Raw genomic sequence first — 22,003 nt, 5'->3', positions numbered from 1 at the left:
TGTATGTATGTATGTATAAATAAATAAATAAATAAATAAATAAATAAATAATCCTTCCTAACCTGTGCTAGCAAGTTCCTTTACTAAGCAGAGTGCATTCCCCTTTCTGCAGCAGAAAACTACTTGCAAACTCATGCAAGTTTCTTAAGACAATACGCAATTCGATCCGGCTTGTCCAGATTAAAATGTGTTCTAATATTTTCCTGGCTTGACCGCTTGAATCCCTCCTAAAAGAGTAAAGACACCACATAAGCAATAAAAAGAAAGTTCACTCGTGATCAGACAGAGCACAGTGTGATCCCTGAAGGCAGGCTTTAGGCTTAAAGTTACAAACTTATACTAACAGGTTTATCCCATAAGGGAGATGACCTGGGGGACTGCTTGGCTGGCAGCCAGCAGTTCATTCCAGGAAGTTTGCAGGATGAAAAGAAGATGGAAAAGAGGGAGAGTGGCAGCATGCATTGGCCTTTTATCAGGTCTGGAAAGGTCACGCCCACCCACCAGTCACATGCAAAGAAGGATGCTCCAGGCCAGGAGGAACAGGAAGTTTAGACTGGCTGGACCAAACATTCCCTTGCATGCCCACTCTAGGAAAACAAGGAATGTTGTACTTGACTGCTCTCAGTGGATTACATCCCACAGGAGCAAATTCCACCCATCTCTAGCCTGCAGGGTCCTGCTTCTGCTTCTGAGTTGCCTGATAAAGACTCAGGATGGAGTGAAAGGATCCTTCCAGTGGTCAGGGAGGGGGAGCTTCAGTGATTTGCATAGCTCCTTGTACCACCACCCCCCCCCGGCCGCCACCACCAATAGGTAGAAAGATAAGATAAATCTGCGTCATGGCAATCTCCTTTTGCAGACCATTTTGTGAAACTCCCAGGGGCAACTAGTTGACTGCTGTCAGAAACACAGTGGCAAGCTAGATAGATCTTTGGTCTGATCCCATAAGGCACTTCTTATTGTGTTCATCCTTGCTACAGATTGCTATTAGATCTGCTCAGATCAGGTGTGTGTGTGTATGTGCGCGCGCGCACTCCCCACGATAATAATTTTACAATCCAATAATAGCCTCATTATAACAATACCAATTTATACAAATTATCCCGTCTATAAGACGCCACCATGCAAGTTGTTGAGCTTTTTTGGGGAGGATTGCCCAGAGTTCTGTCCCCTCGCCAGCAGAAACTGTCAATCGCCAGCCCAATTGCCGCAGCAGCAACCAACTAAAAGAAAGGCTTCAGGGTTTGTTTTTTTTAGAAAAGGTTGTTTCAAACATTTTTTTCAACTCATTATATATCATTTCCCAGAATTCTTTTACTACCTTACATTTCCACCACATATGATAAAAAGTGCCCTCTTTTTCCTTACATTTCCAGTATACATTTGACCCCATCCTGTACATTTTTGTTAATTTACTAGGCGTTAAATACCACCAGCACATCATTTTCATGTAATTTTCTTTCAATGTGTAACATGCTGTGGACTTTAAATCCCAATTCCATTACAGTAGACCCATTGTAATCAATAGACATGACTAACTTAGGTCTATTAATTTCAATGCAGTGTGTCCCAGCAGAAGGGGACTACATTGAGTTATTCAGAGTTGAGGACAAAACAACAGCAGCCGCTCAGCACATGCTCAGAGCACAATGCTTCCAACCTGTCAGTCCTCCCTTGCAGTTGTAGAAAGGCAGGGTTCAGCAAACTTTTTCAGCCGTGGGCCGGTCCACTGTCCCTCAGACCATGTGGTGGGCCAGACCATATTTTTTTGGGGGGGGGGGGGAATGAACAAATCCCTATGCCCCACAAATAACCCAGAGATGCATTTTAAATAAAAGGACACTTTCTACTCATGTAAAAACACGCTGATTCTCGGACCGTCTGCGGGCCGGATTTAGAAGGTGATTGGGCCGAATCAGGCCCCCAGGCCTTAGTTTGCCTACCCATGGGTTAGATCAGGCTTCCTCAACCTTGGCCTTCCAGATGTTTTGAGACTACAATTCCCATCATTCCTGGCCACTGGTCCTGCTAGCTAGGGATCATGGGAGTTGTAGGCCAAAAACATCTGGAGGGCTGAGGCTGAGGAAGCCTGGGTTAGATTCAACAAATAGTTGCTCACTAGGGGTAGAGGGAAGCTGCCTCCTGTCAGTTTCACCATTTCTGAACTGGCATAAACTTTGACCTAAAGGCTCTTCCACGTAAGCCGAGCTATAGATGTTTCAGAGAACCTAACTCAACCGTACTAATTATATCTCAGGTTATTTGTCATACGTCCAACTGCGAGAGAGCCAGCTGAAAAGGGGATAGCAAAGGCTTTGAAGCATGGTAGGAAAAATTATTTGGGAGAGGTTGGGAAATCCCCTCCTGTTCATTGCTTGAAAGCGAGGTGTGTGCTTGTCAACTCGTACTCCTTGCGGGGGGATCTCATTTCAGTAGATACAGGTTGTTATAGGAATGTTAAGGTCTGTACAAGGAAAACACATACAAAAATATATAAACCACATGTCTGGAAACAGTACAGGAAAACAGTCCTAAAGCCATTTTGACCCTTTCAGTCACCTCAAATATTTCTCTGCAAGGAGGAAGGAAATGGAAAAGCCTTCCCATTGTCTCTTTGTCCACAAATCCTGTCTTATGGGTGTGTCTGTGCATGAATAGGGTGAGCCTGTGACCTGGATTCTGGAATTAAGTAGCTATCATCACAAAAGAGTGGCCAAATGGCCCAGGTAATACAATCAATGATCCATTATCAGGTATCCTGGCAGACAGGAGGAAAAAAACCAACACACTCAGATTTCTGCTGTAGACCGCCCCTTCTCTGGTGTATGTATGATGTATGCGGGTGGTGGTCTTGGGCTCCAGGGCGGGCAATTTAAAATGTCTATATAAGGGCTTGCACACCATTGTTCTAGGTTCCTCCTCTTTGCAATTCCCAATTGCAATTCAATGTATCCCTATCATGTTTCATGATTGTAAGTGAGCCAGAACTGGTCTGTGACCATAATAATAAATTCATTCATTCACCCCTTTCCTTCCTCCTTGCAGAGAAATATTTGAGGTCAATTTGGGAGGGTCAAAATGGCTTCAAGATTGTTCTCCTGTACTATTTCAGACAGGTGGTTTATATACTTACCGTATGTATGTGTTTACTTTGTACATTTATGAACATTTATTCTAAGGGACGTGGGTGGCGCTGTGGGTTAAACCACAGAGCCCAGGACTTGCCAATCAGAAGGTTAGCGGTTCGAATCCCCGTGACGGGGTGAGCTCCCGTTGCTCGGCCCCTGCTCCTGCCAATCTAGCAGTTCAAAAGCACATCAAAGTGCAAGTAGATAAATAGGTACCGCTCCAGCGGGAAGGTAAACGGTGTTTCCGTGCGCTGCTCTGGTTCGCCAGAAGCGGCTTAGTCATGGCAGCCACATGACCCGGAAGCTGTACGCCGGCTCCCTCGGCCAATAAAGCGAGATGAGCGCTGCAACCCCAGAGTCGGCCACGACTGGACCTAATTGTCAGGGGTCCCTTTACAACAACAACAACAACAACAACAACAACAATAATAATAAATTATTTATACGCCGCCCATCTTGCTGGGCTTCCCCAGCCACTCTGGGCGGCTTCCAAAAAAAATATTAAAATACTGTACTACATCAAACAATAAAAGCCTCCCTAAACAAGGGATGTCTTCTAAAAGTCTGGTAGTTGTTGTTCTCTTTGACATCTGGTGGGAGGGCGTTCCACAGGGAGGGCGCCACTACCGAGGAGGCCCTCTGCCTGGTTCCCAGTAACTTGGCTTTATGTGTTTACTTTGTACATTTATGAACATTTATTCTATATTTGGGACCTTAGAATTCTTGTAACACAAGGGAGGCGTTCATGGTGAATTCTCTTTTTCATGGCACCTCTTTTTCTAGAAAAATAGCACTGGTCGTCCCTTTCAATCGGAGAAATGTTGGAGGGTATGTTGTTGTGGGCTGCTGCTTGCAGCTGGGGAGGATGTACTTAATGCCCTGATATCCGGTCATTTGTTCATTGTAATAGATGTAGACCCATGATTGAACGTGGCTTGATGGCCCATGATTGAACATGGCTTGATGGCCCATGATTGAACATGGCTTGATGGCCCATGATTGAACATGGCTTGATGGCCCATGATTGAACATGGCTTGATGGCCCATGATTGAACATGGCTTGATGGCCCATGATTGAACATGGCTTGATGGCCCATGATTGAACATGGCTTGATGGCACTCATACACCCTGCATAAAATCTAAGGTCCTTCTAGACTGTCGCTCTCTTCCTTTGCTCTTCTCAGAAGCCTCTTTCAGATGGGACCGAGTCGTCCATATGCAGCACTGTTGATTATAAGCCCCCAGACCCTGAGGAGGAGGTAGCTGTGGCTGAAGAGGATGCCGAGAATGAGCCAGAGGAATGCTTCACTGAAGGTAGGGTAGCCAGGCAGCAACACGGGTCTTCTGGGAAGGACTTGAATATAGCCATGCTCTGCTCCGGTACATGTGAAGAAGAGAGCACATAATGCTTTGCCTTGAGCGTGCCAGTGTGGTGTAGTGGTTAAGAGGTTAAGAGTGGTTAAGAGCAGTGGACTCAATCTGGTGAACCAGGTTCGCTTCCCTGCTCCTCCACATGCAGCTGCTGGGTGACCTTCTCTGAAGTCTCTCAGCCCCACTCACCTCACTGAGTGTTTGTTGTGGGGAAGGAAGGGAAAGGAGATTGTTAGCAATTTGAGACTCCTTTGGGTAATGATAAAGCGGGATATCAAATCCAAACTCCTCCTCCTCCTCCTCCTCCTCTTCTTCTTCTTCTGTTTAGGGAAGGTTTTAATGTTTGATGCATTACTGTATTTTAATATTTTGTTGGAAGTCGCCAAGAGTGGCTGGGGGTGCCCAGCCAGATGGGCAGGGTGTAAATAATAATAAATTATTATTATTATTATTATTATTATTATTATTATTATTAACCGACAGGGCCCAGGCCCAGAACCTGCTTTCATTGTTAAAACAGCCTTAGAGTACATGACAAAGTAACAGAAAACAGAATGTCCTTGCGCATGTGCAGGTTTTTTTTTTAAGTCTGCAAACCAGACATCATTAATTAGTTGGGGTGGTTTTTGTTTGCATTTCCTTTTCATTGAGACGACTGAATGTTATATAAAGAGTTACATAGCATACGTTAAGCAGCAGACAGAGAGATAAACAGGATAGCGTTTGGCAGAAACCAAACTGCAGCAGAATGGAAACAGCGGTGTCTGTGAAAGGTACAGGTCAGAATGGAAACTGCAGCTTTCTTCTGTTCCTAGCTGTGGGCTTACTATTGCCATGTCTCTACCTGCAGCCTGTGTCCGGAGATGCCCTTGCCTCTACGTTGACGTCAAGACAGAGAAGGGGGAGAAGTGGTGGAACCTCCGGAAGACGTGTTTCAAGATTGTGGAGCACAACTGGTTTGAGACGTTCATCATCCTCATGATCCTGCTTAGCAGCGGAGCCCTGGTAAGGAAGGGCCAGCTACCCCTTGGGGAGGAAGGGCAGTGCTTTGAAATTGCTCTGAAAAGAAAGGGCAAAGTATTAGACACGGTTGTTCAGGAATCCCGTCCCCCATATCTTCCTGGACGAATGAAGAAAAGAGACCTCACTTTAGTTCCAACAGGGTTGTCAAGGCCTGTGACATGGAAGAAGGAACAAGCTTGCTTTCTCCTGCTCTGGAGGGTAGGACTTGAACCAACGGCTTCAAGTTACAAGAAAGGAGTTTCCGACAGTCAGGTGTGCGTGCAGGAGCCAGGCCCTGTGACCAATAGGACTTTGCAGGACTGGGGCCTTCCTAAGTTTGTCCTGGAGAGGCAAGGCATGGCCTCACAGGTGAGGCCAATTGGTAACTCACAGCACCTGGTGGCAACAGCTGGGAAGGGATATAAGGTCAGCATTTCCCTTCAGCTCTTTGCCACAGCAACATGCTTCCTTCTTTGCCACGTTTGGCTTCTTGCTTCCTGATCCTTGAACCTCGGCTTCTTGACTCCTTGCTTCCTGACCCTCGGACCCTCGGCTTCTTGACTCCTGGCTCTCTGATCCTCGGACTCTTGGCTTCTTGACTCCTGGCTTCTGGACCTCCATTCCTGCTCCCACCCCACCATCTTGCCCCTGGTCCTGATGTCCCCTGCCGGGACTTTGATCACCCGTGAACCGGACTGTGACACCGACAAAACATGCGGAAAAGCTTTCTGACAGTAAGAGCTGTTCCACAATGGAACGGTCTCCCTCCAGAGGTTGTGGACTCTCCTTCCTTGGAGGTTGGACGGCCATCTGTCATGGATGCTTTAGCTGAGATTCCTGGACTAGATGACTCTCTGGGTACCTTCCAACTCTATGATTCTAGGGTTCAAATAAGTTGCTAGTGGGTGTGATCTCTGACCTCATTGCTTCCAGGAGGGTGTCTCCTCGTGCTACCCAAGCATTGCTTTTCCACTATAAAACGGCAAATGGAATTGCACTTGACTTTTCACACCTGGGAGAGGGTTGTACTTTGTTTTGTTTTGTTATAAACATCCCACTGTGTTCTGTCCACACTGGGAGGCATGGCATAATCAGAGAGAGAGAGAGAGAGAGCAATGAGTCACACTGGTTTCATGGTTGGTATTCTGTCCTGAAGTACACCCAACATGGATAGCTGGCCCTGATGATTACTTGAGGTTCCCGACCCCTATGGTTGTAATTCGTGGGCAATCATTTAATTCTATCCTGATTCTTATTTTTAGCTGTATCTTAATGTACCGTATTTTTTGCTCTATAAGACTCACTTTTTCCCTCCTAAAAAGTAAGATGTGTGTGCATCTTATGGAGCGAATGCAGGCTGCGCAGCTATCCCAGAAGCCAGAACAGCAAGAGGGATTGCTGCTTTCACTGTGCAGCGATCCATCTTGCTGTTCTGGCTTCTGAGATTCAGAATATTTTTTTTCTTGTTTTCCTCCTCCAAAAACTCGGTGCGTCTTGTGGTCTGATGCGTCTTATAGAGCGGTGTTTGATGTTAGCTGCCCTGAGCCCGGTCTTGGCCGGGGAGGGCGCGGTATAAATAAAAAAATTATTTACTTACCCACGTGGGTGGGTTGCAGAGAAGGTTTCCCCAGATGACTCTGAGCCTCTTCCTCTTTCAGGCTTTCGAAGACATCTACATAGAGCGTCGTCGGACCATCCGCATCATCTTGGAATATGCTGACAAGGTCTTCTCGTATGTTTTTGTTATCGAGATGCTTCTCAAGTGGGTGGCCTATGGGTTCAAGGTCTACTTCACCAATGCCTGGTGCTGGCTGGACTTCCTCATTGTTGACGTAAGTTGCGTCTTGAGGGGGAGGGAGTTGTTTGAGACAGGAGTCCATTTTTAGTATCGTTGCTGGCTACCCCAATCTCTGTCAAGAGGCGAAAATTCCAGGGGTCTTAACCGGGGTTTGTGTGGGGAAAATGAGCCACAGTAGAGGCTGTAGTGCAGGCATAGGCAAACTCGGCCCTCCAGATGTCTTGAGACTACAGTTCCCATCATCCCTGACCACTGGTCCTGTTAGCTGGGGATGATAGGAGTTGTAGTCCCCAAACAGCTGGAGGGCCGAGTTTGCCTATGTCTGCTGTAGTGTCTTTATGAAATATGGCTTATTTACACATATTGACTCCCGAGTCTGGATGGAGAAAGGGTTCTGAGCATCACATCTCACAAGGGACTTGCTGCCCACAGAAGCACAGCACTGAATTCAAAAGAAGCCAAGACAGCATCCTGTGTCTCCTCTACACAGCTTGTCCGTCCCTCAGCCTGTATGGCCTCAGGCCCCACCCTTCCTCTTCCCCAAAATCCTTGCTAAAAACGCAACCCGAGCATCAGGTAAAAAGGACGTTTTTTCCTGTGGTGACATCACACCGCCTGTAATCCTGGCAGCCTCCCCCTCCCAACCCTGCTGTTGTCTTATGCTAACAAACACACAGCTGTTACTCTTGCCCCCTGCAAGCCCATCACAGTATTAACCGTAGAAGCTGGCTGACAAAATTTGTTCCCAAAACATGGGTCGCTAAATGGGTAACCATGTTCCTTCTTGTGGATATTTTAAGGATGTTTGATAAGAAACTTGCATCCTGACCAGGGATCCTTTCGGTGGTCTATCTCTTATTGTGCTTGCCAGCTTTGTCTGTAAGCGTTCTGGTTTCTCCACCAGGTCTCCCTCATCAGCCTGACAGCAAACTGGATGGGATATTCGGAGCTGGGGGCAATTAAATCCCTGAGGACGCTCCGTGCTCTGAGACCCCTTCGGGCTTTGTCCAGATTTGAAGGCATGAGGGTAAGTTTTGCGTGGCGTCCTGAGGTTTCGCTCCACACTCCCCCCCCCCCCCAGCGGTGAGGATTTCACAGAGCGAGGACTTCGTGTCTCTTGGAAGGAGGTTGTGGGGCTCAGGCTGGCCTCAGAAATGTGTCCTTTGAGCAGCGGTTTCTGGTGCCTAATTTATTTAAAGAAGTTTACGTCTCCAAGGGGGACGCGGGTGGCGCTGCGGGTTAAACCACAGAGCCTAGGACTTGCCGATCAGAAGGTCGGCAGTTTGAATCCCCGCGATGGGGTGAGCTCCCATTGCTCGGTCCCTGCTCCTGCCAGCCTAGCAGTTCCAAAGCACATCAAAGTGCAAGTAGATAAATAGGTACCACTCCGGTGGGAAGGTAAACAGCGTTTCCGTGCGCTGCTCTGGTTCGCCAGAAGCGGCTTCGTCATGCTGGCCACATGACCCGGAAATTGTACGCCGGCTTCCTCGGCCAATAAAGCGAGATGAGCGTTGCAACTCCAGAGTCGGCCACGACTGGACCTAATGGTCAGGGGTCCCTATACCTTTATATCTTCAAGGAGCTCATAATAGTGGCCACTGAGTTGTTTCTCTCGTTCTATCCTCGCAACAGCACCCAAGTGATAAGCCAGCATGAGAGATAGTGACTGCCCAAGGTTATCCAGGGACTATGGATGAATGGGGATGGGAAGCCAGGTCTTCCCAGTCAGAAAGTGTGAGGCAAAAGCTAAGTGTGGTTGAGCCTAGAGTCTTGTATGTTTCCAGTACACTCGATGGCATCACATCTCACGGGTGAAGAGTGTGCTATTATATCCACATGTGCAGAATATTCTCCACTCCATTATGGCACTGAAAACAGGTTCTGGAGCTCATCCCTGGCAATCCCTGCTTCGGACAACCCTATAAACTTTTGGTAGCTCTGAGGATCATTCCCACTTACCGTATTGGCCCGAATATAAGCTGCACCCGCAAATAAGCCGCACCTTTAAAATTCGGGGGGGGGGGGAGAGAGAAAAAAGACAATACCAGAATATAAGCCGCTCCCTTCAAGTTCCGCAGGCACTCACACCCGTAAATGGCAGATGTGGAAGAAAACCCTACAGCATAAAATTGTAAAATTGTAAAAGCCAATTTTTGTAAGGTGGTGAATTTAAGCCGCGCTTTAACTACCTTCTTGCCTTTTCTAGCTTACAAGCAATATAATTTGAAAAACTCTAAATGTGGAATTTAATTTAAAGTTTGGTTTTTTTAAAAAGAAGATGGCTGTGTTCTGCATTTGTGAAAAACAAAAGATCAGTTTCGGCCTCACTTTGGTTAAACCGCCTCTTTCTCTGGGAGCCAGGTGGTCGTGAATGCCCTTCTGGGAGCCATCCCTTCCATCATGAACGTCCTCTTGGTCTGCCTGATATTCTGGCTCATCTTCAGCATTATGGGGGTCAACCTCTTCGCAGGGAAGTATTATCGCTGCATCAATACCACCACGGGCGACTACTTCGAGCTCTCCGTGGTGAACAACAAGAGCGACTGCATGACTCTCCTCGACGTTTACAATGCCACGGACGTCCGCTGGGTCAACGTCAAGGTCAATTTTGACAATGTGGGCATGGGATATCTCTCCCTTTTGCAGGTGGTGAGTGTGCCTCCTTTGCCCCTCCTTCTCTGCCTGCTAGGGGCCTCCTTTGAATACGCTTCTTCGGAGGACTTTTCTCCCATCATGCCTTGCAAGGAAAAACACCACCGCCATTTCTGTGTCAATGTGGCAACCTTCCTTCGTGCTGTATCCAGACTTCTCCCCGGTGGTTTGCTGCGGTTATAAGAGAAAACTGCTCCCTTTCACTTATGGGGTATTCCGGAGCCTGTGTAGAGTCCTTAAGTGGGTTCTCTATCGGTAGGAGAAAATAACAGAGGCCAACCAGAGTATATTGAGAAGCAAAGTGGCTAGTAAGCCTGATTTTTATTCAAGGAGCTGTTGCAACAGGGTCCCCACTCACCACGCACTTGAGGGAGGAGAACCCTGAAAAATGGTGCACAAGCCCTTATATAGACTTTTGAAATGGCCCACCCTGTAGCCCAAGACCACCCCCAAAAACATACATACATCACAGAAGGAGGCGGTCTACAGCAGAAATCCTGCCTGCCAGGATACCTGATAATAGTCACTGATTGCATTACCTGGGCAGCCTGACCATTCTTTTGTGATTTTTAATACTTTAGTTCCTGAATCCAGGTCACAGGCTCACCCTATTCATACACAAAGACTCCCTTAAGACAGGATTTGCAAGCAAAAAGGCAATGGGAAGGCTTTCCCCATTTGCGTCCCTTACTGCAGAGGAATATTTGAGGATGTTGGGAGAGTCAAAATGGCTTCAGGATTGCTCTCCTGTACTATTTCAGACACATGGTTCATATATTTAGATGTGTGTGCATTTATGAATATTTATTCTATATTTGAGACCTTAAAATTCTTATAACACTGTGATGCCTACTCATTGGGGAGGCACATTCGCCCTAGTTTCTAGTTACTCAATGGCAACTGCACACAACCCAGTCCCCATTTGGTGCACCCCCCTCTCAAATTCTCTTTCCCCTCCACCAGTTGGAGGGTGAGCTTCAGAAGCAGGAAGTCTTCCCCATTTGATATTGAACCCTACTTTATCATAGATTCAGAAGGGTCATCTAGTTCAACCCATGACCCTGAGATCAAGAGCCCCATGCTCTACCGATGGAGCTAACAACCAATGTTCTGAACTGCATGGTGAGCTTCCACAGGTATAGGAGCACTTGTGGCAGGGGAAGGAACTGAAAAAGGGAGGCACTGGTAAGACCCCACCCACCCGCCATCTTTTTAATCCCCAAAGCATTCGTACATACTGCTACAAAAGTTGGGTGCCTCTGCCTCTATCTGCTGAGTGGTGGCAAGAGCCTAGGGGGCAGTGCAGCCATGGAATTCAAGGTCTCTCTTCTAGCCAGCCTTCAGCCAACCTGCCCAAGATGGATCCCAGTCTTTTCTTCCTTTCATCTTCCCACCGTAACTTGCTAAAGACCCAGTTACCCTGGCAACCTTCCAAATCCCCTGTCTCTGTTCTCACCTCAGGGCAAGGGGGAGGGCAGTTCACTTGCACTGCCAGTGGCTCTCAATGGGTCCTATATTGTTTCTTAACAGCCCTAGCTTGGCCAGGGCATAGGCTGGTCCAGGAATTCCTCTGCAGCTTATATTTCTCCCTTCACATCCCAAATAATCAAAATCCTACTATTTATTAATTTCTGGGTTTGGGATCCCCACTCCAAGAGTATAAATTGACATGTGCACATTTATCTTGTGCAGGGCCGTCTTAACCATAGGCGTTAGGGGTGCGGGGCACCGGGGTCTCGGGGGTGCCAGGCCAAGAGTCTGGGGCCTGAGAGTTGGAGTCCGGGGAAGAGCCTGCCCATCGGAGCTCCACAGCGGGCTCTTCTGCTGCAGGCGGCTCTCTGCCACAAGTTCGGGGGCAAGCGAGCCAGTGGGGTGCTGAGGCGGGTGGCTGCTTTGCCCTTCTGTGCACCTGGGATTGGCGCAGGGCCGTGGAGAGGCCTGCCCAGAGCGCTTCTCTGTGCCCTGCTCTGCCCTGCCTGCACGCCTTGACGGCCAGCCCAAAAAAGGTCGACAACTCTGGGCAACCAGGGATGAGGGTGCTGGGCAGATTTTTGCACCCTGGCGCCACATATCCTTAAGACAGCCCTGATCTTGTGGATCTCTGCTCTGCCCCCCCCCCGAGTGCTTTAAGAACCTAGCAGCAAGACCCCACCTCTGCCGGGCACCACAATGAGTTTATCCTTCTGCGTTCTTTGTAGGCCACATTCAAGGGCTGGATGGACATCATGTACGCAGCCGTCGACTCCCGTGAGGTAATTCTGGGCCGAGGAGGAGGTGCTTGCTCAGTCCCACAGGCCTGTTTTAGGGGCAGCCGGGTCTGGCCTGCACAGTGGGGGAGGCGGGGGCCCCGACCGCAAGAGAGGGTCTCTTCTCAACCTCTTCTCTGACCTCCCAGGTTGAGGAGCAGCCCGAATACGAAGTCAACCTCTACATGTACATCTATTTTGTCATCTTCATCATCTTTGGGGCTTTCTTCACTCTCAACCTTTTCATCGGCGTCATCATAGACAACTTCAACCAGCAGAAGAAAAAGATAAGTGTCTCTTGGGTTTCAGCTGCGGGCGTCACTGTCAGTGGGCACCTCCCGCAGCAATAAAATTGGACTTTGAGGCACAATTCAGACATTTATCTTTGAGTAGAATGACTCTCGCGTGCTATTTGGAAGCGATGCTCGCACTGTCATTGAAATTCTACTCAGTTTAGATCCAGAGTAGATTCCAATGAATAGTAAGCAGAGTAAAAACCTAAACACGTTGCAGGATTCCCCCAAAAATAGACCAGAGGCAATTAATATTTCATCCAGCAGAGCTTTACTGAAGGAAAATGAGCAAAATGGTCACAAATCCAATACATTCAGGATTGGCACTGTCCATAGGAAATCCAGTTGCACCAGACCTGACTTAAACAATAACTTATAATAAGTCTAAACCTTAACACTACATACAGAATACCACAGCAGAAGGAAAAGAGATAGAAAGAGAAAGTGAAACCCAGGCTCCTTCTGGCCTGTTTTTGTAGTCAGCATGACCTTGACAGAAAGATAACAGAACCAGTTTAAGCCAGCTGTACGCAGCTTCTCTGAGGGAATAACCCAAACATTATGAAGTTTCTTTCACACAGAGAAGCTTCCAGAGCCCTCTTGAATTAAATAGAATAGGGAAGATCTCTACACATCAGATCAATACTTTCTGCACTAAGAAATGCAAACTGACACACACGGCTCCGATTACAGGAGTCCGTATCTGGCGCAGAGTTCAGGGACATCAGCTGGGACCAGTTCACACAGCTGGTTTTTGAGGTGGAAGCCCACCTTGATATTGAGCTCGGGTACCAAATCTGAGCTCCACAGTCAGGCCTGGATCCTATTCTCTCAGCGCCGGGACTCTACATAATAGAGGTTCACTGAGCATGTGCAGATCAGAGGGCTTAACTTGAACCAAGCCTCATGGCTCACCAGTTTCTGTGCCAGAAGTAAAACTTCCCAAAGTGGCAAAGAGCATAGAAAGTGGGGGAAGAGGAGACTCGTGAGGAAAATAGGCTTTGTAGACAACATAGCCAGCTGGGGTTCCCCCGCAAATGTACCGTACATGGAATCAGGGTTGGGGGGTGATTTAGTAGGCCACGTGTTCCATCCTCCCTACTCAATGAAAAGGAATCTAGAATCTAGAATTATAGCCCTCTTAGAGCTATAATTCCCAGCACCCTTCATAAACTACAATTCCCATGATTATTTTTGTCACACACACACACACACACACACACACACACACACACACACACACTGCCCATTGAAAACACATGATTTCCCCCAAAGAATCATGGGAACTGTAGTTTAAGGTTGCTGGGAATTGTGACTCTGCAAGGAGTAAACCATAGTCCCTGTGATTCTTTTTATGGGGGGGCGGTGGAGTCATGTACTCTAGATATATGTTTAAATGTTCTTTAAATGTATGCTGTGGGTGTGACCTCTGTAGGGAGCAATGTGCTTCCATCAGCTGCTTCAAGACATTCAGTAATGTGAGAGCCCACTACCCTTAAGCAACAGGCTTTCAAAAATGGTGGAATCATAGAATTGCAGAGGGACCTTGTGGGTCATCTAGTCCAACCCCCCACTGTGCTTTCATTGAATCAAGCCATTTCTAAACAGAGACAGCTACATATTCCCTGGACCTCTGGTTAGCCGCAGGCACTTGTGTGTTGCATCAGGGAGGGAAACCGCCTGCCCTCTGAAAGAACAACTTTTCACTTTCCTGGGCCCTTCTTTTAATAGACTGAAGTGGTTTGGCAGGGAGAAGGGAGAAGATGGCCAAGGCCATTTTTGGGACTGGGCCAGTCAAAGACAGCTATGGAGCAGGGCTTAGAGCAGCCGGTTAGATACGTCTTTCCTTAGTTGAATTAAATAGCCCAAGACTTAAGACCACAATAGAGTAGCCTGGCAACAACAGGGACGTTTCTAGAAATCCAAAGCTCTCACAAGACATTGAAGAGTGAGTTAGCATCCTTTGGCAGGATGGAAGTGAGGGGGAGCGTTTGAGGCTTCTGCTGTCGAGCGACAGACTGATCGACAGAGGAAAATAAACTAGCGTGCATGAACAAGGCATAGCTGTCAACTTACAGATTTGAAAATAAGGGACCAGCAGCCTCGAAAATAAGGGATCAGCAGCCAAAATAAGGGATTTTAGTCAACCAGCGGCCAAACAAAGCCTCAAGTGGTGGTTCCCACAGCGCAGCAACCCGGCAAAGGGAATGCAGCAAGGAAAACCACGTCACCTCTCCGCTGGGAAGCGCTGAGCAAAGGCGAGTCCCTAGGCAATGTGGCCGATTTGATCGGCACAAGGCATGCAAGCTCCACCCCCCAGTCCTTCTTAGACTCCTTATTGGGTGAGCAACGCAGCCAAGCAACACAGTTGGAGCCTCCCTCCTCCCTGGCTGGCAGGGAGGGAGGGAGAGGAGCTGCTTCCTTTGAAACCCGGGAAATTTAAGGGACATCATCAATAAGGGACAGCAGTGGGACAGGGCGCTGGGATAAGGGACTGTCCCGCCAAATAAGGGACGCTTGACAGCTATGGAACAAGGAAGGAGACTTGTTACGAGTGGAAGGCGGGGAGGGGAGTTTGTGTGTTTGGAAAAGATGGAGGCGGTCAAGCGAAATTGACCAAACTCTATAAATCCAGCTTACCAGTTACCACCGCTTAGCCTCAGAAATTAAAAGGCAGGTTCTGTGGTTCACACCGAACCCTGGAAACTGGGTGTGATGTGGGGCTGCCAGTCAAAGACTGTGGAAACCTTGTGTGGGTCATGGGCACTGCAACAGATGACTTCCTCCCATGTCTAATAAGTTGTGATTCCCTTTTTTACTTTGGAGGAAAGGACATCTTCATGACAGAGGAACAAAAGAAATACTACAACGCCATGAAGAAGCTAGGCTCCAAAAAGCCACAAAAACCCATCCCAAGGCCCCAGGTATTTATTTGCTTAAATAATGAGAAGCCACCTTTCTGGTCCAAGGTAGCCGACAGTAACTGCACCCTAAACCACAACATAATACAGTGCACCGTAACGAAGGCTTGACTCTGGCATGTTGTATGATGTTGTGTTTTACGGTTATACAATTTTTCAAAGCACAAAACTCAGCAACGTATTAGAATATAAATCAGTATGAAACAATTTCCAAGCCACAGCAGTAAAGCAATAAAACTAGCAGAATGTGCAGAAGACCCATATCGGTTAAAAGCCAGTGGAAATGGTGCATGAGAAATTATACCAAGGCAACTAATGCAAACGTAATTTGCAGCAAGTACAGCCACAGCATCATCATCATCATCATAATTTTTTATTTATACCCTGCCCTTCCTGGTTCAAAAACTGGACTCAGGGCGGCTAGCAACAAATTCAAAACACTTTAAAACACTTAATTATAAAAAGCAGTATAAAAACATGAATAACAATAAAAATCAAAAATCAGTCAGATAACCCCCAGGAATAGCTGGCTGAATTGGTCCTACTTGGGCCAGCAAGGAGGCCAGGGGAGAATTAGCTGTAGGGTCTCAGAGCAGGTGATCGTCATAAAGGGGGGGGGGGGGAGAGAAGGGAAATGAAAGATCAGGCTGAATTCAAATTAAAGGCCAGGTGGAATAGCTCTGTCTTACAGGCCCAACGGAAGGAGCTTAAATCCTGAAGGGCCCTAGTCTCATGGGACAGAACATTCCACCAGGTCGGAGCCATCACTGAAAAGGCCCTGGCCCTGGTGAAGGATAGTCTTGTCTTCCTTAAGGCCCTGTTACGTGGCTTTTTGTCCATTGCATCGAGAGATCTTGAATTCTAGCACCCACAGAGCCAGAGATGCATGATTCCCAACATTCATTTGATCACAAAAGTTTACATGATGTGTGAACAAGAGATCCTCCTTTCATGCGCTGAGCCAAGATTCCTGCAGCATAGGGGAATGCAGGGCTCTGGGCTTCGTGACAACAGAGGATGCGCACACCTGTCTGCAGATAGTGTGCACCCCTGATGTTGTTGCGGATCTTTGTAAAGATCTTCCCAGGCAATCTCCACCTGTTCTCCACCCCTGCTACCATACCACAGCCTTCCCATTTTCCCTTCTCTCTCCTTTGCTTCCCAATTTCTGCTGAGATCAAAGTCCCTCGACTCCCCACTGCTTCCTTCCTTTATTTTATTTTAAAGCTTTTTATTTTTAACTGAAACACCACTACTTTTTTGAGCCAGCCTATGATTTCCTTTTTCTTAGCCCTGTGTATTTTCTGCCCATGAGGTTATCTAGGCTGCAAAAAAAGAAAGAAATAATAGATTTATTTAAAAATTATATCTAAACAAATAAACAAATAAAACTACACATAGTGTTTCTACTTGAAATTCATAAGAATCTTATGCACAGGATCACCATTCTGCTTTTGGACCAGTCAGGGAATTTGTATCCTGCTGGTTCTTAATGACCACAGACGTCTGTTAAAAGTGGTCCTGAGAATGGCTTAGGAAAGCCAAAGGAGGCAAGTGTCTGTCTGAAAGGATCAGAGGACAAACTTTCAGTTTGCCACAGAGCTTTTTGCCCTTCCTCATGGTTAGGGTAGGATAAACAAACCTTATGTGCATTTCTTTTCTATCCTGCAGTTCTTGCAAAGAGCTCAAAGGTAGTGAGTAATTATGGGTTGTTCTCTGTTACTTTTATAATAATAATAATAATAATAATAATAATAATAATAATAATAATAATAATAAATTTTCTTTATACCCAGCCCTCCCCAGCCAAGACCGAGCTCAGGGCGGCTAATAGCCGATATAAAAACAAATTGATTGAAATACAACTTAAAAACAAGATTAAAATACAACATTAAAACATTAAAATAATAAAATACAGCCTCATAGCAGGGTCTCCCAAACTTGGGTCCTCCGCTGTTGTTGGGCTACAACTCCAAGCATCCCTGACCACTGGTCCTGCTAACTAGAGATGATGGGGGTTGTAGTCCAAAAATAGCAGGAGTTCCGCGTTTGGGAAACCCTGTTTTATAGCAATCTTGCTGGCTTGATTGGACTGAGAGTTGGTTCCTTGCCTCAAATCATCTCAGTGGGGTTCCTATTCAGCCAGACCCAGTCCAGCACACTGTCCTGTTATTCCACACAAAAGCTTTTTGGAGCACACATACACATACATTCTTAGATCATGTTCCATGGGGTTGGATGCCGGGTGATTATTTTCCCATTTCTTTGCCCATTTGAACATTCTTGTGTGGGGTTTTCTCCTCCATTTCTCTTCTCTTCTCTTCCCTCGTCTGTCTCTGCCCGTATGTCTTTGTCCCTTTCCTGTGTGTGTCTCTCTCTCACACCTGTGCCTGCCTGCCTGCCTTCCACCTTACTAAAGAACAAATACCAAGCGATGATCTTTGACTTTGTGACCCAACAAGCCTTTGATATAGTCATCATGATCCTCATTTGTCTTAACATGGTGACGATGATGGTGGAAACAGACGACCAAAGCGAAACCAAGATAAACATCCTCTTCCAAATCAACCTGATCTTCATTGTCATCTTCACGGCCGAGTGCTTCCTCAAGATGATTGCCCTGCGGTACTACTTCTTCACGGTCGGCTGGAACATCTTTGATTTCGTCGTGGTCATTATCTCCATCATAGGTGAGGAAAATGTGAAGGTGGCAAATGGGCAGCATTTCGGCCTGCTCTCTTTCTTAATAACTCTTAAATCTGACAAAAAAAATTGTCCAGTAGCACCTTAGAGACCAACTAAGTTTGTTCTTGATGCTACTGGACAAATATATACAGTGGTACCTCGGGTTACATGGGACGTGGGTAGCGCTGTGGGTTAAACCACGGGTCTAGGACTTGCTGATCAGAAGGTCGGCAGTTCGAATCCCCGCGACGGGGTGAGCTCCTGTTGCTCGGTCCCTGCTCCTGCCAACCTAGCAGTTCGAAAGCATGTCAAAGTGCAAGTAGATAAATAGGTACCGCTCCGACGGGAAGGTAAACGGCGTTTCCGTGCGCTGCTCTGGTTCGCCAGAAGCGGCTTGGTCATGCCAGCCACATGACCTGGAAGCTGTACTCCGGCTCCCTCAGCCAATAAAGCGAGATGAGCGCCGCAACCCCAGAGTCGGCCACGACTGGACCGAATGGTCAGGGGTTCCTTTACCTTTACCTTGGGTTACAGATGCTTCAGGTTACAGATGCTTCAGGTTACAGACTCTGCTAACCCAGAAATACTACCTCAGGTTAAGAACTTTGCTTCAGGAAGAGAACAGAAATTGTGCTCTGGTGGTGCAGCGGCAGCAGGAGGCCCCATTAGCTAAAGTGGTGCTTCAGGTTAAGAACAGTTTCAGGTTAAGTACAGACCTCCAGAACAAATTAAGTACTTAACCTGAGGTACCACTGTATCTATATCTATCGACTGTATCAGACCAACACGGCTACCTACCTGAATCTTAAATCTGACAGTAGGCATAATGGGGAATAGTAGGGCAGAGGCGTTCAGCAGAGTAGTGGAGATAACATAGGAGCATCTTTACCATGTTCAGCCTAGAAGCACATTTTTCTCTCTTTAGAGAAATCTTATTCTGTAGCTCAGCAGTGGGCAGAGAAGCCAGCTTCTCCAGCCCATCTTCAGGGGCCCGGCGTGACGTCACCCGACATTCCAACGTCCTGATACCTTGATGTTGCACACGCAACATTGTGCGACGTCCTCTGAATGTTGAGGGGGCCTTGCGAACAAAAACCAGGGGACCAAAACTGCCTCAGCCCCTAGGAGTTGGCACCTATGGTGAGCCCGTGAGCCTGCCAGGCTTCTTCTTTTGCCTGGCAAGGCCATTTCAGTTAAGTGAGGCCCACCTGCCTTACACCTGACATCAGGGATATGTGTAGGGCAAGTGAAGACCCAGCTGGGCCAAAAAGGGGTTTGTAGACAACCACCCATCATCTGATGAGCAAACGCCGCAAAGCCCTATGTGTACTTTGCAAGCATATACAGAACAACAAACCCCTGTGTTGCAAACTTAACACAACAGCACAAGCAACAGGAAGACCAGTATACTAGATAGCACTGTAGTTCTTATTGCATAATATACATGATTTAGTGCAACAAAAACAAAATGTGTACACTTGTAAATTCTCTAACATATTTGAAAGCAAATGAACACATGTCTGTCAATCTTTGAAAGTCCGTAAAAGTATAATAAGTCTATGCTTGAAACAAAGTAATAGATGCTATCCTGTGGGCTAAGTGGTTAAACTTTTTAAGCGTTCATGGTGCCGAAGTCGTAAGTGAATAACAACGTAGGACAGTGATCCCGGATAATCTGACTGTTTCGCTGGAATCTTCTTCAGCACAAACCCATAGATTAGAAAAATGCACAAGGAGCAGTCGTCATGAGGTTATGTCGTACTTTGCAAGCGGCAACAATCAGCTGACTGGCAGGGCTGCAGACAGGATGGTGACCCCTGCTTCTCCGGGGATTGACTAGGAAACTGGCACACATAGCCGAATCAGGCAGGATTAGTCCCCTTTTCCCACTCATCCTCTGCTGATGATCCAATCTTCCAACAGCTGTTGTCAGCTTCCCTGCCCCTGTGTCAGGGGGCAGAGGAACCAACCTGCTTAGCAGGTTGCCAGGAACGGATAAGACAAGGAGAAATCCTTACCACCTGCTTTTTATTCAACATTCACAGAGAGAGGCTTGGGAATGCAGTCTCTCGGAATAATAATAATAATAATAATAATAATAATAATAATAATAATATTTTATTACACCCTCCCCAGCCGAAGCCGGGCTCAGAGCGGCTAACAACAGTAAAATAATACAGCATTCTAAAGTCAGTTCATTCTAAAATTAGTTCAAATCAAATTAATGGCAACCATTGGGCTAGAGTTCTGTGAGGATTACCAAAGGAGGGGGTCAGGCTGTGCCTTGGCCAAAGGCCTGGTGGAACAGCTCTGTCTTGCAGGCCCTGCGGAAAGATGTCAAGTCCCACAGGACCCTAGTCTCTTGTGACAGAGCATTCCACCAGATTGGGGCCACAACCAAAAAAGCCCTGGCTCTGGTTGAGGCCAGCCTAACCTCCCTGTGGCCTGGGATCTCCAGGATGTTTTTGTTTGAAGACTGTAAGGTGGGACATACCAGGAGAGGTGGTCCCATAGGTACGAGGGGCCTAGGCCGTATAGGGCTTTAAAGGTTAAAACCAGCACCTTAAACCTGATCCTGTACTCCACCGGGAGCCAGTGCAGCTGGTATAGCACTGGGTGAATTGTGATCCCGCAGCGAGGACCCCGTAAGGAGTTTCGCCATAGCATTCTGCACCCGCTTTCATCATTCATTATTCTCAAGAGATGAACTGCAAGGGAAATCAAAATTTGTATCTTCATACCATTCATTGTAGCAGAATCGTGTTCTCTTGTCATTCAGTCGATTATGTGTATTGCCAATAAGCCTCTCGTAACCTCTTTTCTGCAGCATGGTGCTAGCCGAGTGTTGATACGACACTGGCCTTTTTCCTGGTGTTGTCCCAAGTCAATATCCACCCCCTCCATCTCTCCCACTTCCTCATGAATCATCGCTCTGGGTGCGGAGAAGTGCCCTCTGCCTTTGAGCTCTTTGCTCTCCTACTTTCAAGGCTCTCTGGGAGGTGGGGGTCTGGAACGCTTTCTAAAGATGCTGAGTCCGTCAGCTGTCTCTCCCCTGGTCTTCCCCCTCTCCCATTATTTCCCAGCTTTCCCCCTCATCTGCCTCTGAGCTGTGACCTCCCTCAAACCCCTGTTGTAATTCCGAACTCTCTTCCTGCTCTCTGGAAGGCTCAGGCTGGGGAGGCATTCTCCACCATTCCTCCTCTGCCCAGTTCCTGACATCACCTGGTGGACAGGTGGGCGTGGTTTCAGGGAGATGGGCTCATAACCCATCCAGGTGGTCCAAGGTTGTAGCAGGAGCCTGAGGTTCTCCACCCCTGCTTTACGCCATCATCATTTTATAAGCTCGTAGGTCCCTGTCAGGTAGATTGTGGTGTTTTAAAATGCCGTTTCTTTTTAATTCTTTTGTGCTTCTTTGCACCTTTGACATCTCAGTTCAGCTTGCTGTTAGAACAAAAGACTGGAACCTTTTCTACAGTGTGAATAATTATTATTTATACCCAGTGCTTTTTTTCTGGGGGGACGCAGGGGTACGCAGACCCCTAAACATTTTGTGAATCTTTGTACTTTTGTCCATTTACTGTATTTATTTTCCCCGATTTGAACTATAAAATGGTGGTTTTCTTGAGTCAAAGTGAGAGTACCCCTAAACATTTTTTTTAGGGGAAAAAGGGACTGTTTATACCCCGCCCATCTGGCTGGGTTTCCCCAGCCACTCTGGGTGGCTCCCAACAGAATATTACGATAAAACACGATAAAGCATCAAACATTAAAAACTTCCCTAAACAGGGCTGCCTTCAGATGTCTTCTAAAAGTCAGATAGTTGTTTATCTCCTTGACATCTGATGGTAGGGCCTTCCACAGGGCGGGTGCCACTACCAAGAAGGTCCTCTGCCTCTGCAAATCCAT

The 22,003-nt window shown here is 47.1% G+C and overlaps 1 protein-coding gene across 1 annotated transcript in view; it reads left to right on the top strand.

The window, feature by feature from the left end:
• Positions 1-22,003, top strand: part of SCN4A (sodium voltage-gated channel alpha subunit 4) — a 158,506-nt gene that overhangs the window by 70,597 nt on the left and 65,906 nt on the right. The window contains exons 17-25 of the mRNA XM_053362896.1: positions 4,314-4,443; positions 5,351-5,505; positions 7,161-7,334; positions 8,205-8,327; positions 9,662-9,949; positions 12,151-12,204; positions 12,348-12,485; positions 15,311-15,415; positions 17,832-18,102. Coding sequence (XP_053218871.1) covers positions 4,314-4,443; positions 5,351-5,505; positions 7,161-7,334; positions 8,205-8,327; positions 9,662-9,949; positions 12,151-12,204; positions 12,348-12,485; positions 15,311-15,415; positions 17,832-18,102 — 1,438 coding nt within the window. The remainder of the gene's footprint in view (positions 1-4,313; positions 4,444-5,350; positions 5,506-7,160; positions 7,335-8,204; positions 8,328-9,661; positions 9,950-12,150; positions 12,205-12,347; positions 12,486-15,310; positions 15,416-17,831; positions 18,103-22,003) is intronic.

Source organism: Podarcis raffonei, chromosome 13, assembly GCF_027172205.1.
Source record: "Podarcis raffonei isolate rPodRaf1 chromosome 13, rPodRaf1.pri, whole genome shotgun sequence".
In the NCBI taxonomy this organism is placed as follows: Eukaryota; Metazoa; Chordata; class Lepidosauria; order Squamata; family Lacertidae; genus Podarcis; species Podarcis raffonei.
The sequence above is the reverse complement of the archived record's forward strand: the minus strand, read 5'-3'. Positions and strand labels throughout refer to the sequence as shown.